At 48.3% G+C, this 19,662-nt stretch overlaps 1 protein-coding gene across 1 annotated transcript; it reads right to left on the minus strand.

Annotated features, from left to right (window-relative positions):
- Positions 1–968: 968 nt before the first annotated feature.
- On the minus strand, positions 969–16,910 carry MSL2 (MSL complex subunit 2). The gene is made up of 2 exons (XM_054282468.1): positions 16,690–16,910; positions 969–5,024 (listed from the first exon to the last, which is right to left on the minus strand). The coding sequence occupies exons 1-2, from the start codon at positions 16,829–16,831 to the stop codon at positions 3,427–3,429; spliced, it is 1,740 nt and encodes a 579-aa protein (XP_054138443.1). The 5' UTR covers positions 16,832–16,910; the 3' UTR covers positions 969–3,426.
- Between the last annotated feature and the right edge of the window lie 2,752 nt (positions 16,911–19,662).

Genomic DNA, 19,662 nt, shown 5'->3' on the forward strand with positions numbered 1-19,662 from the left:
GTTTTGTCTCCCTGTCCCCCCTCCTCTGGGATTTAATCCCAGCCCCTGGTTTATTGTAGGATTGCTAGATTGGAAAAGACCCCCATGATCACCAAATCCAACCTTTGAGAGCTCCACCCTGCCCTCTAAGCCCTGTCACCAATGGCCACATTGACTCGTGTGTCTGAATGTTTTTAAACATGTGTGATACCTGGGAAGAGCCTCTCCCCTCCACAGGGAAGCACAGAGGGCTTCTCCTCCTTGTTCAGATCTGGATGGTCAGAAGCACTGGATTTTGTACCACTACACGTGACCAAAACCTGCTTTTTCTTTTTGACTCTGCTTCACAAATTACAGGGTTTTAATAAAGTTTGGCAGTTAATCCCTGCCTTCAAGGGGAATGGGAAGAAAACTGGAATATTACACACTTCCTAATAGAAATGCCCAAGCAGCTCCCTCTGTGCTAATGCTTAGAGCAGCCCCCCAGATCCAGAGCCTTGCAGGAGGAACATCAGGAATTCTGGGCAGCCCAGCTGGGGCCAGGCTGGAGCTCAAATAATCACTGAGCTGCACCCACCAGTGACTCTCCAGCTCCTGGGGATGGGCAGCAGGGACAAGTCCCTCCTGGGCTGTGCTGGACTGCTTCTCACCCTGCTCTCTGCCCAAGCCAAGACTGGAAGGCCCCAAACCAGCAAACTGCTGTGGAAGGAATGCTTTCCCAACTGGAGCTGCTGGAATTCCTGTCAGCACCAAGAGGATCCTTTCCACTGCTCAGCTCACAAACAACTAGCCAGGAGGGCAAGGAAACCAAACCAAGCCAACCCTAATTTAAACAATTAGAGAATTAATCATCAGCACACTGAGTAGTATTTAGACAGTGAGTTCAACATATGCCACAGTGATGCCTTCAGCAGTTGCCAAATAGAATTAGAAAACTAACATTTATTAAATCAATTTGAATTTTAATATACATTTCAAGAATGTGGCAGCATAAAAGGAAATGTTTTTAGAAACAACCTGAATCTACCATTTGCAGTTTTACATTAACCATCAGGGCTCTCCTGTCGGCGCTCCGAACCACTCTTGACCTAAGTTCTCCAACTTTTGGTACCACATTGAATGCAGCAGTGAGATAGTAAAGATTCCAAATACTCCCACATTTCTGGAGCAAAGGTACTTTGTATTTAATTTCATGAAAGTCCTAAAAATGTACCATCAACAATCTCAGCAAAACTCTGAACAGCTCTGCAAAAGCATTCCGACACAACCCGTGCTGTGCAGCCACTCCCAGACTCCGGGTCGCTGCTTCGCTTACACGTAGTGGACTAATAAACAGATTTACATTAGTAGGTCACGATCAAACCACCAAATTAGAGACTGGTAGGATCCCTCTGGGTCAACACAAAAATCACATACAAGTTTAACTAAATACATTTTAATAGGACATCGTTAAATCTCATGAGGGCTAAAAAACACAGATCTTAGGTACTTGGGTTGGCAAATAAAGACAAGAATACTAAGAAGCATTTTCCACCATTTACTCATTATCAAAAATATTTTTCAACTCTTCTTGCAAAACAAAAACAAAAAAGTACAGACTGGACACATACATCACATTTTTCTTCCTATGGCTTTAACCCCCCACCCTGCCCACCCCACAAAAAAGACGGGGGGAGAAACAAACCAAAACCAACAAAAAGCTCTGACCACATTCACAGAAAATGACACCATGGTACACTACAAAACAAAAGGAGGTGCCATTTGTGTCCAAAGGGTTTTGCTCATTTCTCGGTGAGGAACCGTCATTGTACGTGCTTTGTGCCAAATCAAAGCACACCCAGCGCCGGGCCGGAAAGCACCGCGGGGGCTGTGCCTGAGGAAAAGGGGAGATGGAAGCAGGAAAGGAACTAAAAAATCCACACACCATTTAACATGCTGCTGAAACAGGAATGGCCTTTGTATCAGGCAGTAATGTTTGTGTTCGAGTCAGCCCATGTTTGGGTTGTGCTCTATCATTTCAAGAGGAGAATTTCTACTTTCACAAAGCAATCTCAACATTTTAGGCTTCCAATGAAGCCCTGAAGGCACAACTGAATCTTGTGCCTGCACTTTTATTTAGGGATTGAGCTGAAATCAACCATTTTTGCACAAAGCTGAATTCCTAAGAGGAATTCTTTCACTGTAACACTTTTCCAGATAAGCTCAACAACTTTGTGTTATTTTTCTATTGTCGAGCCTTTTGGCCCAGGTTGAAAAGCAATGACCTTCAAAAGCTGCTTTCAACATTTTAGCAAAAAGTGAGATAGGTTCAGGGTGGAGTGAGTTATAGATAGCTTATTCTGTTTAGCAAACACCCCAAAAATTTGACCTTGATAGCCCTCGATCCTGTGCCCTGGCTGGGAGGTGCCTGTCAGCAGGGAACTCCCCTCCGTGGGAGGGGTCCCGGCTCTGTTACAAACCTGATCAAACAACCCCCCCAGTGGTGAAAAGTGCTGCAGCATCTCCCTGTAGCCCTGGCACTGATCAGCACCAGAGGGGGGAAAATCAGCCAAGGACTTCCTGTAACCCACAAAACCCCTTCTCTTCCCCAGAAGCAACAGCAATAAAACAGCAGGAACTTAGGAAAGGGAGAGGATGGTGCTAACAGAACTCGAGCCTTTGAAGGCTACCAGTGACGTTCTGCCCCAGCCCAGCCCCTCAGTGACTTGTCACACACAGGGGGCTGGCACAGAGGGGCAACTGAGCAGGGAGGTGACCTGTGAAGTGTCAGGAAGACAAACCCCAAGGATGATGATGCCATTACCAGGACAGGGTATCCAAGCTGGAGCTCGACCTTTGCACCCACCTGACCCTCCGGAGCCTTGCTGCAGCCTGAGATGCCTTTTGGCCTGCCAGCTCAGTATTTTTATTAATCTGTTTTAACTGTATGCTGTTCAGTGGAGGGCACAACCAATTCTCACAATCACCACTACCTACCCTCTCCAGAGTGTATCCCCCAGCTCGTGCTGCCTTTCCCACAGGAATGTCAGGTCATTTCCTGCTCATGGTGACTGTAACCCATCAAATAATTATTTCTCTACACCATCATCTAGCACAGTTGAGATGCACTATCTGGATGCTACACTGAAGCTGAAGCTTTGACTGAGCACAAAGCATGAGCAAGTACAATGAGGTCAATATATTCCTTGTCAAAAGATCTTGTGATAAAATCATTTACATCAGCAATCCATCTCAAACTATGAGGTGCTGTAAGAACTAAAAACAGTTTTAGGGTAACTCCTCCATTATCTGCAACTATTTCCCAGACACTAATACACAGAACATAGCAATGAAAAACACTTGATACAAGTGATCTAAACGCAGGAGCTCCAGCAAGTTAAACAGAACCATAGCTGCCTTAAACCTGTAGCAGTTCCCCTACGGATGGCAGGGAAAAGAAAGAAAGGTTTAACAGTCATATCTCATGTCTATAGCTTCATCCAAACTTTTCTCATCGTGTGTACTGGCAGCTATAAACGTCGTTACTGGTGACCCTGTCACATTGATTACACTGGTGCTTGTGCTGGCATTGCGCACGGCAATGCTTGTCACATTAATGCCCAAAGTAAGCCGAGTCTGCTCCAAGGCCTTTTCTGGCACTGCAAAGGCCTCCAGCTTCTTCTCCCCGTTAGCCATGTAGGAGTTTTGGCAGCCACGGCATATGCAGTCAAGGCAGGCTTTGCGGTTAGAGTAGCAAGGGCAGCGTTGGCCACGGCATGTAAGAACACTTGGATTTTGGGTGGCACGACCACATTTACACCCTTTCTTTTCTTGTGGCTTTTTATACACAGTTTTCGTTGGGCTTCCTGGCATAACGTTACTGCTGGGAACTTTCTCCTTTGCCTTGTCTTTTGTTTTCAGCACCCCCGGTTTGGCTTTCGGGTGGGATTTCTTAGGGGCGTGTTCTAAGTTCTTTTTCACGCTTTTGTTAGACAGGAGCACAGTTTTACTGATTTTGGGAGTAGTTCCTCCATTAGGTACAGTCGCGATAGGCTGCAAAGACATTTTATTTTCCTGTTTGACCGTCACGGGAGCCGACGCTCCCAGCGTCGGGCCGCAGATGATGCTGGAGATGGGCAGGGGCTGAACCTTCTCGCTGTCGCTTTCGGAGCGAGAGCGCTTCCTGTTCAGCTTCACCACCTTGGGCGTGGCTGCCGTGCACGAGAGCCCGTGAGGAGAAGCATCCGTGGCCATGAAAATGTTATGGCTGAGGGGAGGGGGAGAGAGCTGCAGGAAGGGGCCGTTGGCCACGTTGGCCTCCAAGGCGGGCTGCAGGTTGGAGTCACACACCTCGCCGCTGGACACGGTCTCCAGGCTGCGCAGCACCTCCTCGACGCTGAGCAGCAGCGACCCGCCCGGCTTGATGTCCTCGCTGAAGCCGCAGATGTCGATGCCCGCGGGGCACAGGTCGCTGGTGGCCACGGTGTCACACACGGGCTGCAGGCCGCCGGGGATGTCCTCGGTTTTGATGTAATCGCCGGTGCCGCACACGTCGATGGCGCTGGCGTGCTCGGGAGAGGGGATGCTCACGCCCAGCTTCTCCACGGCCAGCCCGTTGCAGGGGGGCAGCCCGTTGATGACAGAGCCCCGCAGGTCCAGGCCGGGGGTGCTCTCGGGCAGCGCCGTGAACCCCCCGGGCGCGTCCGTCGCCAGCTCCGAGGTGGAAGGGACCGGGGAGTGCGTCAGACACAGAGCCAGGGCCGCGTCCGAGGGCTTCTCGGCGTCCTCGTGGAGCGGTGCCCCATCCTTGAGCAGGGCCAGCAGGTCTGCAGAGCAATCCACGGCCTGGATGATGTCCCGGGCCAGCGGCGTCTGCGTGATGTACTCGCACAGCTTCTTGTAGCAGTTCACCAGGATGCTCAGCTGCTTGTTCTCCTCAAACTGCTCGTAGTCCTTGCACCAGCTACACGAGGGCTTCATCATCATCTTCTTGCCTTTACATGTTTTGCAGACATAATGCTGACAATTGGAGTTGGTAGGAGCAATAGGGTCTTGTAGCAAATTTCCTGCGAGAAAAAGGAAAAGGAAGATTACAATGGACTTAAGGCAGGTTTCTGGGACATTATTGGATGAATTTTTTTGTACTATCAAAAAAAAGTTACTCAAAAAGTTGAAAAACATCCCTTCCAAACAACTGCCTGTACAAATTCCCACAGCTGCCAACCTGGTTTTAAAACATTAGATAAAATTAGAAGAAAACCATCACACCACAACTTGTGTGCTGCAGCCTTTAGAAACACTCTCAACTACAACACTACTGATTGCCTTCTCCCCTTCAGCTTTGTCCAAGGAAACTTACAGAACACACAAGATTTCTATGAATTTACTAAAAGTGAAATAATAAACTCCCATGATAACTTACTGCAAAGATTTTAATGGAATTAGTAAAAACAAATGGAACAGAGCAGAGAGAGGGAAAACTCTGAAAGGAATGTAAAAATTATGAAATATCCACCCCTAAAGGGAAGAAGACACAGCAGAATTTGTGTTGTTTTTCATTTAGAATTTAGTAACGCTATAAGAATAATTTTTTTTTTCATATTTTACTGTTTAGAATAAAAAACTAATAAAAATCAGGTACTAAAGGAACCCACACCCCCCTGACAGCCCAGAAAGTTTCAGACCCCCAGCACTGACAGTCTGGAAGATTTTGTCTGCAGATCCCCAAAACTGTAAAAACCTGGAAGAATGGTTTTGGTTTTCCTTAAGAACAACTCAAATATTACCTAAGGATAAAATATGAAAGAACAAGTGAAACTAAACTCTGTATAGAAACAATCCAACTGGTTCCTATATCCAGAAAGTGACAGTGTTGCTTTGCTATTTCCAGGCAGCTCTAGGCCAGAAAGATATTCCATCTCCTAAATTAAATTGCAGAGTAACTATAGTCATCCCCAGCAACAGGGCTCCCTCCCCTCCCCTCCCAGCAGCACATTCTCAGCTTTGATCAGACCTTTCTCTCATAAGGAGCCTCTGCTGGATGAGTTACAGCCATCAGGGAATTCCCACCCAGCTTTTCCAAAGTGAAAACAATCTGCTGCAACAAGTGAATAAAATTAAACAACTTGGGAAGAGGAAGCAAAGTGCATGTATCAAATCTGACTGGGATAAAAACCCCAAAATATCAAAGATATTTTCTCTCATTGCTCAATTCTCTGATCCCTTTTCCCTGCATTCCCTGATCCCTCTTTGGGAAGGGGCTGCTCCCAGCACCTGAGCCATTATTCAGTGGGTGTGGCTTGATGTAAACTGGGTTTTGAGCAACAAAGCCCAAGAGTCAGTGCTCAGGTTGGCATTGCACAGTGATTTTTAATAAATGGAGAGAAATCCAGTTGTTCAGCAAGCTGGCACAGAATGAGCCCTGCCCTGTGTGACAGTGTGACAAGACCCCACCAGGAGAAAACAAAACACTCATCACATCAAGCTGGGAGGGTTTAAAGCCAACAGATGGAACATGAAGTCACGAGTCCAACCTGCAGGGGGAATTATTGGGTTTTTTCCCAAGTTCCCTTGACATGACACAACAAAAACAACACAGGCAGAGGTGGCTACTGTGGTCCTAAGATGGAACTTGATTTCAGGAGAAAAGTTCCCTGAAGAGAACAAAACCAAAACTTTAAATCCCACCAGCTCCTCGAAGAAGTTCTATCCTTCAGCAGAGTTCTCCATCAATGGTCCAGCCCCCTGGATCCTGAGTCCAACAGGACAGCAGGAGCTGTGCCCTGGCCAGAGCAGACACCTCAGAGCCTTGCACCTACAGTGCTCCCAGGGCAAAAGCCACCAGCATTAATTATTTCCCAATTAATTAAAGACACAAAGCAGCTGGGTGCACTCCTCATCCACCAGCAGCCTCTCTTGGCTCCTTAGGATAATAAGGCCGAGTTACCTTTGCAGAACTAAAATACTTCAGAGATGGCACCAAATACCAGGATACCACCTTAACTTTTAATTAGATTTTAAAAAAAGGCATCACCAACAGTGTGTTTTATTTCTCCCAAAATAAATTTGGCTGAAACTCCTGAATAAGTACAAATGCTAAAAGAAGATACAGGAAAATTTAAATTTCTGGAAGCTTTGAGGGAAAAACCAGACGGACTGACAAGACAAAACACTTCACATGCTCTCACTGCCAGGAAGAACAGAGCAAGTTCTACTCCAGTAAATGCCAGGCAACCTACACTGGAGAGACATTAGGAATTGCCTGAGCTGTGGGAATATTTTCTGTTTCAACTATCTTATTGAATATTCATTCTTCAAAGTTTCTCTCTTGTATGGATTCTGTGGCACTATCACTCTCTTCAGTCTTAATACTGACAAGTTTAAAAACAAATGTCAACCATGAGATGCTAATTTCCCATAAAATTAAGTTTCATTACTTGTAATACTCAGGGAGGGGCACTAAGTCAGCAGCACTGTCCCACAAACAGCAGCTGAGCTGTTCTGGAACCTCGAGGTTTGGCAAGGCCAAGATCTCACTTTTGCCTGGTGGCCATCAGTGCTGCCCCTCTCTAGAAATTTTAAAATTTATACAGATCTCCAAGATATAAACATGGTGGGCCCTGAAGTTAATATTTTTCCATGTTTATAATTTAGTACTTCTCTAAGCTAAATGTAATTTTTCATTTTATTGTGCAGCCACTCACCTGCATTAGACCCTCCCACAATTACTCACTGCAGACCTTCAGTTCCACAGCCCTGTGTAGCCTGGTGCTACTGGACCCTGCCCTGTCCTTTCTCAGTCTCTTTTCTAAAGGGCTAATCAACACACCAAAAGCAAAACTGTGTTCTTACAAAGCCTCCAACAGGAGACTTTCCTTCCACATCAGCTCTTAACTATGCTGATTTCAGAAAGGTTGACTAAATACATTCCTTAATATCAGCACTTACAATTAATGAGGAGCATATACAGAGGAAAAACTTTTAATATATTATTTACCAAACACCCCAGCTGATCTGGAAAGGCTGTCCTGGGAGCTGGAGGGAGGTCACTTAACCCACAGTGAATACTTCCTGCTGCGGTGCTTAATGAGCATTTCACAGCTACAGGGACAAGGGGAAGCATCTGCAAATTGTGTCTCTGAGACCAAAGGGAGGAGAAGAATTGGGAATCAAAACAATTGTTAGGTGTCTGTACCCAGCAAATATGCTCCTAATGGATGAAATTCACTGAGAAGAAAGGCTATTCTCACCTATCCTCAGCAAAGGCAGGAAAGGGCTAAACACAAATACCTAATTTAGGGTCCTTGGAAATGCTACTGGAACATTAATCACTGAAAATTATCTTGGCTTTTCCAACAACCCAAAGTCTTAATTATTTAATTATTAAATCTTAATTTCATGAAGCAAAATAGAAAAACTTAAGTCAAATTGTTTTTACAAATACAAATTTCTCCCTGGGGTTGATCACCAGAAGCGCTCTGGTGCTCAGCCAGCACTGGGCAGCCACGGCACACAGGAGGAGAGGGCAGCTCACCCACCAACCTGTGCCCATCAAACAGCACAGGCAGCACCAGCTTGTTTATAAACCACGGCCACAGAAACAGAAATGCTGAGCCTCTCCCAAGCTCTGAGGAACAGGAAGCTCTGCCCAGCTGAGGTTTCACACACAGACTGGTGCATCCCAGGGACCCCAAAGTCATATCCACAGCTGGAGCTCTGACAGCTGCACTGCTGTACTGTCAGCCTCCTCACTTTGGGATTAAACATCATCTGATCGTTTCTATTAAAACAATTAACAGTCAGAAAGCTCCAACAACTTGTCCAAGCTTCAGGAGCTCCTGCAGGACAGGAGCTGGATCTCAGAGCGTGACACCACTGCTCAGGGGTTTGTCTCAGCCACCCCTCTCCTGCAGCTGCAGCACGGTGGGAAGGAAAAGCCCTGCTCTCCCCTGAACTGCTCCCTGCCACTGCACACAGCATCCTCTCACCCAAGAAATGTTCAGCTGGAGCCCACTGAAGAATGAGCAGCAGCTCAACGAGGCTTCAAGGCACAACAGAAAATCCCCTCACAAAAGCAGCGTTTCCCGAGTTGGATAAACCCCCTAAAAGCTCTATTTGCAAAACTATCTGACGACAGACAGGCAGGCATATGATGAGCAGCAAAAAGGTCTGTCAGCCATCTGCAGAGGAATACAACAAATGTGTGGGATCTGTTTTAGAGGGGTGGGAGATGTGAGTACTTCCTAGAAAACAACAAAACTGAACACATTCTGACTCACAGAGATTAGTGCATGGACATGACAACCCCCCCACTTCCAGACCGACACTCAGGGCGGGCTGGACCATGTTGGATTTGATGCATTTCACCAAAACTGCACCAAAGTCAGGAGCCAGATTCCCCAGACTGATGTCTGTCCCACCCCTGCCCTAGCAGCTGTCCCAGGTAGTAAAATCCTGGGCAGCTCCTCTCAGTGAAACCTGCTGGATGCTCTGTCCCCAGTGTCCCACCCCCTGCACGGCATTCCCAAAGCAATTCCCAAAACGTGCTCTGAGACACAACCACACCTCTGCACTATTTCAGGGGCACAGCTCTGAACCCACAGCTACAGAACACAGAACAGAGCTAAGGGCAGTTCACAACAGCACTACAGATGTGTGATCCTTCCATGGGCTTTGACACAAGGTTCTGTACAAAGAAATTGTTCAATTCAGCCAAAAAGTAGAAACAAAAAAATGTTCCCCAAGATTCCCAGCACAGAACTCTGAGAAACAATGAGAGTTTCCCTGTGAACTGTGAGAAATGATTTCTTCCTGCAAACACCACCCTGCCCTTAGATCACCCAACTACACCACCAGAATTTGACCAAGACATCCACAAAAACTTACAAATTCCTTGCTGGGTGTAATGGAAATGTGGAGGACACAAAAAACCCCACTAAACCGACCCCCCCCCCCCCCCCCAAATCAACTAAAAATACTTACTTCAAAATTTTATCAGAGAAAACATTTTGCTGGCCACTGAGTATTTCTGCACATCCTCCATGAACACACAACTATGAAAAAATTGCTAAAGACATTATTACCCTCATATAGGGACAGTTGTGAATAATGAATCAGTGTTTGTATAACTCTCTGACAAAATAAAAACTGCACTGTTTTGCCTGAACACCCTGGGAGCCCAAATTAACCATGATCAGAAGACAGACTATTTTTCTTCATATTTGGAGAAATACAGTCAATCTATTTAGCTAAAGTTCAAGGGAAAAAACAACAACAAATTGCATTATAACTGCAGAAGGGACCGACTGCCTTGTTCTTTGAGTCCACCCCCCACATAAGACACAACAGAACATTTTTACTAAATCCTATGTCAAAGTTATAGTTCTGTTTGAAAGCCCTTGTGTTTACAAAACCTCTGGAAAAATTCTAAATGTATTTTTAGCAAACTAGGTGATAAAATTCAAACTTTGAGGCTTTAAAAAGATGGATAAATTAATCTTTCTCACCACGCAGTGTAAAATTTTCACATAATGATGTTTTCCAAAAGTCAAGATTGCTGTATGATTGCTGTATTTTGAGAAGTTTCAAATAGCAAAGTTAACATTTCTCCTATGGGCATAAAATAATAACATGTTTCTAAGCTGCAGAAACACTCACAAGAGTTAGAACTTCCTTTGGAAGTTATAGATCAAATTCATCACATTCCCCAAGCAATCAAAAAGCAATGAAAACAATTTTTCCACACCAACCAGAAATGCTGGAACATGAGAATCTCGGAGTGAAGTGCTGTGCAAGGCACAGTGCAGAGGGAGCCATGGGCAGGCTCAGGAGACCCCAACACCGAATTCCATCACTGCAGTGCCTCCAGGAGAGTGGGAAACCTGCGCTCCCTGCAGGGCACCGAGCTTAGCACAGGCCGTACTGCCATCACTTCCCAAGGCACTGTCCAGCCCCAGGGAATGTTTTCTGCCCTTACTAAAGCTCCAACACAACATCCAGGAATGCTCGGTCCGTATTGAGAGGCATGACTGTAAATCTTGGGGAGCAAAGCAAACAGAGGCAGAGGAAGGTGTTGGAGTGCTGCTGCCCAGGATGGCAGGGCTCAGCCATCCCAATACAGATGCCTCCTGGCAACACATTAACTCCTCTCTAAACACCCGGGAACACAATCGCTTTAATCAATATCCTCAGGCACCAGCAAAGCCATCCATCACCTCTCAGCTCCTTTCCAATCCCAGCACAGACAGCCTGCAACTCTCTTTGGAAGTCACTGTCACCCAGCTGAGGGGACCACAGCTACTTCTCTTCCTACTCAATTTTCCTCTAAGGCAGAGGAGTATTTTTAGTTTAGAAACCAATTTAAATTCTACTGGCAGAACTTTCTGTTATCAAAACTTCTGCAGTACAATGCAGACAATCTTGACAAAGCAGTTGTCCCAGGAGTCACACACAGGGTTTGAAAACAGGAAAGGGAAACGAAGTTGAGTAGGGAGATTTTAAGAGGAAATCACCCAACATGTTCTTGAGTAAAACCTGGTGTATACAGAGATGTGTGACTGCACATTTTATAGACAACTGCTCCCCAGACCAAGCACAAACAGAATACCTGCAGCAGAAGGTGTTTGATAGGTACTTAGTCCCCTGGTCCATGCTCTCTGATGGTTGTTTTAGAGATGCTGATTATTTTTCACCTCCTCCACAAATTCAGAAGTGTTTTGGCAACCATTCATGACCATTTTTAAGGGGAAAATCATGTACTTTTAAAAACTACCAGTACTTTTGTTTACAGTATTTCTCATAACTGTAAAACAGAGGAAAGAAGAAAATGTCAATGGAGAAAATACCTGAAAAACCCCACAGAGCCAGACCAATTTTCAAACATAAAAGGCAGCTCTGATCTGGTAGCACAGATCATCAATCAGCCTTCACTATCCTCAACCTTGGAAGAATGGACAAGGAAAAAGTCCTAAGCTAAACTTTTCCATCACAAAACTTTAAAAACTCATGTTTTTTTCACTCTAACACTCTGTTATCCAAGCTCAACTTAGCCACGGCTCACAACCCAAATGGAAACTCCAGTATCATCCATATAATTAAGTTTTATTAGAATGGGAATTTGTTTCACCGCCCTTATTCCATGTCTGTGACAGGAAACTCAATTTTCCAGGAAGTTTCCATCTGTTTAGGTGCCACTCAAGTACCTCCCCTTTGAGGGAAGCTCAGTGCAAGTGTCCAGGCCCAGTTCCCACCATTTCCCAGGACAGAGTGCAGCCCCCAGCCCAGAGCTCTGCCTGGAACCAGGAACCACACCCCAAGAGCTGCTGTCCAGGGAAGGGCACTGGGGGACACAGGAACTGCAGAAGCAAAGGAGAATCACCTCAGAGAGGAGAGGAAGAGGAGGAGAAGCCTTCACATGGACAGAATGGCACAAAGTGGAAAATTTTACACAACTGTATCCCACCGACTATGGAGACATTGCAGATCTAGTGCCAAGTATAATTGATTATAATATGTAATAATATTATACACTCTATTCAAGTAACTTTGGCAGTACAAAACTCTCAAAGCAGGCTATTGCTTTTACACAAGAGCAGGAGGGAAATAACAACCTTACACTAATCTTTATATAGAAAAACAAAAGTTAACAGTTTGTATTTTACTTTTTAGGCAATCCATGCCACTGTCCATGCTGGGAGTTGCTTCCACAATGCTGCTGCAGCACTGAGCCTTCAACCCCTGGCTAAAATCATCAAGGGCTGCCCCAGAACACCGGATGGGCTCTGTGAGGTACCAGTCTGTGCTGCCATGGGTTTCTTTGTTCCTCCCCCTAATCTCCCTAAAGCCACATGTTGTCTCACATCCCCTTACTGGGATTACAGGATGTTTAAGACAAGAACTGTATTCTCATCCTGTATTTCCCAGCACCAGATGGGTTCCTGGCCAAGCATAAAACGCTGTCCTGCAGCCCTGCCAGCTTCCAAGAGCTCTCTCAAACAGCAGTAACCATCTTTCACATACCTTTGAAATATCTTTCAGAGATTCCATAATGAAGTTTGCTATGGATAAAAAGCTAAGCTGATCTGACTGGCAATCCTATCTCTTACAAGCATTTCAGAGAGGGCTCTTAATGCTGAAAAGACCAATGATTTGCAGTTACCTGAATGGTATCTGAACCAGAGAATGGCACTGCTAAGGTGTTTATGCAATGGATAGCACCTTTAAAACATAGAAGTTTGTTGCATAAATTCTACTACACTATTTTTAAACTGAATGTGTGTTATCATGCAATTTTACAATAATCACTTTATTCCAGAGGCTGAAACTTGTATTTCACATCCTCAAAACACACAAGGCACAGCCCTTCTGCCTAATGCACACTTGGGAGCAGTTATTTTCAAGTTTTAAAAGCTCTAGGAAATATTGTCTTATACATCCCTATAAAAGGGTGATGTATTACCTACAGCACTGTCCAGGAAACTGTCACATGATCACACTGAAATCCTAGAAATGCACACACAGCTGTCCCAGCTACAGAACTGAGCCCTTATCACACATCATGAGGCAAGAGGGAGACCTTGAATCCACCCAGAACTGATTCAGCTGACTTGCACTGACATACTGTATTTACATTTTGACTTTCTACTGCTGCAACTCCATGTGTGCCAATCTGAATCTGAAATCAGAGCTTTAATTAGAACTTCATAATTATGTGGGTCCAAAAACTTCTGCCACCCCCTGGTGTAAAAGACTATGGGATCACAAGGAAATGAGCTGGCTTATGCCTCGTGCTTTGGGAGCTCAGTGGAAGCCCAGCAATGGTAGCTGATTTGTGTAGCTAGCACTCATTTCTCCTAAAAACAGCTCCCTAAAATTAAAGGGACAATCTGGACCATGGAATTAATACCTACAGCATAACAAAGCATTACAGAATGCACTCAAGAGAGATTACACACTGAGAAAAAGCTGATGACATAAGGAGCACTAATTTGTGGAGTAACTTCCCAAGGGAATTCCTAGAAGTCCAGCACTTGAGACTTTAACCACTGCTGATACTTCCTGCAGCAGTTCTCCAACAAAGCACTCAGCACTTTACAAAGATCCGTGCAAGGAAAGCACCAGACACTCCCAGTTCCATGTCCATGGACCCAGAGCCAGGTGTTTGGGTCTCATGGTCTGAACAGACAAACAGGGCAGCAAGAAGGGAGCATGAGAAAAGCTTTCAGGCACTAAAACAAAAAAGCCAACCCAAACCCACAGTGCCCAGTTAGCTCAGCTGGTCAGAGCAGGGTGCTGAGAACACCAAGGTTCCGTGCTCAGCCCCTCCATGGGCCATTCACTAACATACCATGGCCCTTGTGGGTCTCTTCCACCTCAGAATATTCTGGGATTCTGGCAGAGTTCTGGGTGGTCACAGTGCTCACTGTCAGGATCTCTCAATGCAGCCTTTACTTCAGTAATTAGACTTTTACCTTTTGAAACACCAAAGCTAAATGGCTGATAGTTGTACAGGGTTTCATGACCTTAAATATTCAGAAGGTATCAAACGTGTAACAGCTCTTAGCACTAAGAGAAAAGGAACACAAAAAGCAAATGAGAAAAAGATGGACTGGCCTTTACCAGTCTGAACTGCAGATCTGTGACACTGGGAACACCAGAGTGAGCAGTTCTGTGTGGGGCAGGCCCACTCCCCCATGGCCACCTCAGGCCCTAGACAGACACCTGACTAACTCAGTTTTACTGCATGGCTCTACAGAGTGTGGAATTTACTGAGGGCCCTGGATACTGACACACCACAAACAGGAGTCCAGGAGGCACAGATAAGACTGGTTAATCAGCTGTAAGCAAAACATTTCAAATAAACAGCAGCTACAGTTATCTGAAAGCTGGCCACAGTAGAAAAAAAAATATAGACCAAAGGAATAACCCTAATATTCAAAGAAAATAAAGAGTCAAGAGAGAAAGCAGAACCATCAAGAGGTAGTTTTTAAATAGGAATATCCATGGAGGCACAAGGAAATAGAAAAAAACAAACTAAAAACCTGGTTTGCTCTACAAAACTGAGAGTGGCAGAAAAACCAAGCAAGAAAAGCTGAAGAAGGGGGGAAAAAAAGCTCAGGAATTTGGGCAGGGACAAATTAAAGATAGACAATTTCAACAGCACAGAGTGTAAAACTAAGATTGCAAAAGGCCAAGAAGGGAAGAAGGCAAGGCAAGGAGAACAAAGAACATATTTCAGAAGACCAGGCTTAAAGTGGAGAGAGCACAGCAATGCAAATATCTTATTAAATAAAATCAGAAAGATATTTGCATATTTTTTGGCAAAAGCAGTCTGGTGAGTGACCAAAAGCAGGAGGAATTTATGGGAAGAAAGCACAAATGGGGTTGGAATCAATCGGGCCTAAGGTGATAAGAAATAAAAAGCAGAGATGCATCAACACTAGCATCGGGATTCCAGGAAGAAAAATCCTTAAGACAAATTACTTCAGGAAATGACGATGCAGAGATCCTGGGAACGGGCTCCCTCTTTCCCAGTGCAAACAGATCTCTATTTTCAAAGACTTTAAGTGGGAGGAGCCAATAGCGAGAGGATAGGAAGCATCTAACGCTACTTTAGCCGTCTCAACAGTTAAATCCTGATCCTGTAAATAAATAAAACATTTAACTTTCTAAACCCCAGTAATTCAATTCAAATCCAGTGTAACACACACATCGGTATCGACAAACACAGCGAACATAAAACCACTCTGGCAGGAAAATACAAACACGAACAGGGCAGGACTTAAAACTACCAGAGGAAAAAAAGGAGATTTCAAAAAATTTAACAACCAAGAGGTCTAACAGGTCAGAGCCCCCTCCGACACTGACCAAGGCTTCAAAGCGAAGTTCAAGGAAATCTAACAGTTTATTCCAGAGCTTCCTCCCAGGAACGGACACATGCCCCCACTCCGTAAACAGCAGAATGCAATTCCTTCCCAGTATTCCCCAGCCTGTAACACCGAAATTCCGGACACTGCCTTTGCCCACAGCACACAGAACGCTCTTTTCTGGGGGACAGGAGTGGGGAAAGCCCAGCAGACTTCCAGTCTGTTCGGTTTTCATGGTAATTACCGTTACAGAACATTTATCTACTACGCACAAAAACCCAAAATCAATTATTGTTTCCTGGCTTTCAATCGGAATTACTTATTGTTTACATTTCAAGGAGGGGGGGAAAAATTACAAAGTTCCTCTTCCCCTGCCTCTACGGTCTGTATTTCGTTTGGGGTATCTTTTACCACACTCGCTCTTAGTCATCGCTTTTTTAGAGCGATTAACTCCACTACCCGGGGTATTCCAACAACCACTGACAACCGCCGTATCCTCGGTGAAGCGGTGACCATAATAAAGCGCTGCATTTCGAGGCAAACACTCTCTGCGCGCCGCCGCCGCCTTGGCAGCGTGCGCGGCCGCCGAGCCACAGCCCCTGCCGCCTCCCTGCCCTTGTGACCGGCCCTGCCCGCGGCTGCCCCGCGCCGGGGGCGGGTTCAGCCCGGCCAGTTCCCACTCCGCCGCTCCCGAGCTCCGAGCCGCCCCCCCGGCGGCCGCGGCACCGGCCACTCCGGGCCCGGCAAACTTTGCCGGGAGCTGCCCCGGAGCGGGCCGGGCGAGGCCGAGGCAGCCCCGGTGCGGGCCCAGGGCCGTGCGGGAGCCCCGGGGAGGCTCATTGTGCAGGAACAAAAGAAAGATCCTCACCGCACACGCAGCAGGAGAGGGACTGCCTGAAGTAGGGCAGGAGCTTGTTAATCTCGGAAAAGGACTGGGGGTCCGCCGGGTCGTAGTTGAGCACCAGGCGGCTCGCGGACACGTAGAGAGCAGTGGCATTCACCGGGTTCATCGCCGCCGCTCGCTCGCCGCCGGCTGCGCGGTGCGAAGAAGGTCTGCGCGGGCCGCGGGGGCAGGTGGCCCCGGGGCGGGGGCCGGCCGGGTGTCACCTTGGTCCGGGGCCACCTGGAGCCGCGCGGCAGCGGCGGCGGCAGCGCGGAGGCCGCGGCGGCCCTGCCAGAGGGGGCCGCGCCGGCTCCTCCTCCGCCTCCCGCGGGGGAGGCCTCGCTCCGAGCGGCGGCTCGGCCCGGGCGGCAGCGGCGGCGGCGCTACTGCAGGTCCCTGCGGGCCATACCCGCCCCGCCGCGGGGCCCCTGCTGCTGTCGGCGCCTCCCTCAACGGCGGCCCGGCATGGCGGCGGCCGCAGGCAGGATCCGCGAACGGGCGCGGGGCGGCGGCGGGGCCGCGCTGCCCGATGCGGCGGGAGGGCGGCGGAGGCACCCGGGGTTCACCGCGGCCGCATCACCGCGGCGGCGGCGCCGCCTCCTGCGCGGGGCCGGTGGGCGCGCGGGCAGGGCCGGGCGGGCCGCGCGCGCTCCGCGGTGGCGCCGTTAGATCCGGCCGTCACTGCGGGGCCATCGCCGCCGCCCGCGCCGCGCATGCGCGCCCGCAGCGGGGCGGGGGGGCGCCGGCGCCCTCTAGCGGCGCCCGAGCCGGCAGCGGGGACCGCGCGCAGGAGGGCGGGAGGGGCGCGCGCCGCCTCAGCGCCCGCCATGGGCCCAGCGAGCTCTCGGGGCTCGGCACGGAGCTCCGGCCGCGCGCGCCGCCTCACGCGCCAGAGCCTCACGCGCCAGAGCCCCGCGCGCCCCCGCCCCGCCGTGTCTCCGTTTCCCCCTCACGGCGGCCGGGCGCGGACGCCGCGTCCCGCCCCTGTCATGGCGAGCGCCTCCGCTCGGGCCGAGGAAGTGGCCCCGCCTCTGCCCTCAGGCCGTGCTGGAACCTGCGGCCAGGCCTGTCAATAGCTCGGGCTCCCGGCTGACGCACCGGCCCCTCCGCCCGCACGGAGCGAAGCCGGGACCTGCGGGGCCTGGCAGCTCTGGGGAGAGGTGGTGCGGGAGCTGCGGAGCGCGCAAACCCCTCAGGACATCGCCGGCCTCCCACACGCGGCTCTGTGGGCAGAAGTCAGTCACAAACGTTCCTGCTGGAGACCCCACGTATAGCACAGCAGTGGATGCACAGGCTGAGGGCAGGTATGACCAAGATATAGGCACAGGCAGGACGTTTATGGAGGGAACTTGTTTTATTTTCGTGCATAAACACCAAGGCCATTCCACAGACTTCCAGATCCTGTGTTGCAAAACTGCCAGCACCATCGGGCAGCCCTCTCCCTGCTTCTGTGTTTGGTGTTTTGGGGAACTGCCTGACAGGCTTCTCCTTTTTCCCACAGTGCCCTCTGTGTTCGCTTAGAGTTGCCCATGTGAAACTAATCAAGGAGTTCCACCTGTATCTTTTAGTTCCTTGTTCACTTCATGAATCCCCCCCACTTTTTCCAGCCCAACACAAAATGAGTGTACACACAAAATACGGGAATTTGGGTCTTGACTCCAAATACTCATTTAGCACTTGCGATCCTCACCAAGCAGCTCATTCCCCACTCGGCACTGTTCCCACACGGCCCAGGTACAGCCCGTGTGGGTGCATCTCCATGTTACCACACAGACCTACAATGCCCAGCAAACACTCAGTAGCCATCTCTGGACTGAAACTCCTTGCACACATTGAATCCCCAACCTGACTCCACTCCAAGGCACAGCATCTTCATTCTCACCCTCAGCCTGCTGTTGCATTGCTTGTAAAATGCCCAATTCCTTCTTCAGCTTACTGCCAGGAACACCTTCCGTGCTGAACCAAGCCAACAGACTGAAATAACATCCAGAAAATTCCCACCATGTCCACATCCTCATACACACCTCCCTGTATCACATCCTCTGCCAAACTCTGAACACACTGTGTCCTGAACACTCCCAACCCCTCCCAGCTCCCTCTCATGCTGCTCTGGCTCTTAGGCAAGGAACTTAACTTGACACCCACCACCCAGAGTTTTACCAGTCTTGTCTAATTTCTGGGATACACTCCTTTGGGGCATCATCCACAGCCTGGGATTCAGGAGTAGGGTTCCAGGGCCAAACCTCAGTATCCTCATTCACAGCATTCACCTGCACTATTCTGTCACTCACTGATGGAGCTAAATGAGTAGCTCTGGATTCCACCTAAGAACAATTGCAATCCTGGCAAGACAGAGAATATAAACTCTCTAGAACTACAAAGAATTATTACTCTTGAAAATTATGGTAATAATAGAATATGAAGCTGCAAGAGTAGCAAAACTGACTAGGTTTTAAACCAGAAGAAGGCCATAGTGCTTTTCTTTGCCCCATTATTGCTGGCTGATCTGCTGAATTTCACTTTTTTCCTATCCAGACCCTTGAGTTCATTTCTAACAGTGCAGCCCAAGCAGCAGATATCATTTTTCTTGCCTCTGTTGGTCATTTGTTGCAGTCTGTCAGCATCACCATCCTGCAGGAGGAGTCCTGCTGTCTCAGGAGGGTGGGTGGGGGCCTCAGCTGTTTGTGACCACTGTGGCAAGTGGGGTGGTGACAGTAACTGTGAGGGGCTGAGTGCCCCCACAGCTCTGCAGCCTCCTGCCCCAGGGCTGGGCTCAGCCCTGATGTGCTGCACCTGTGTGACCCCATCAGGTGCTGAGAAGCAGCCAGGTGGGCAAAAGTTCCCCTTGAGCCTTCTCTGCCGTGCCTTAGGAGCTCCTTTGAGGGCTGAGAGCCGCCCTTTTGCTGCTCCCTGACTCTGTGTCTGCCCTGCTGCCTGCCTGCTTTGCCCTTGGAGCTG

The sequence above is a fragment of the Melozone crissalis genome, unplaced genomic scaffold (assembly GCF_028551555.1).
Source record: "Melozone crissalis strain CALT ecotype California unplaced genomic scaffold, PUWL_Pcris_2 ptg000034l_1, whole genome shotgun sequence".
Taxonomy (NCBI): Eukaryota; Metazoa; Chordata; class Aves; order Passeriformes; family Passerellidae; genus Melozone; species Melozone crissalis.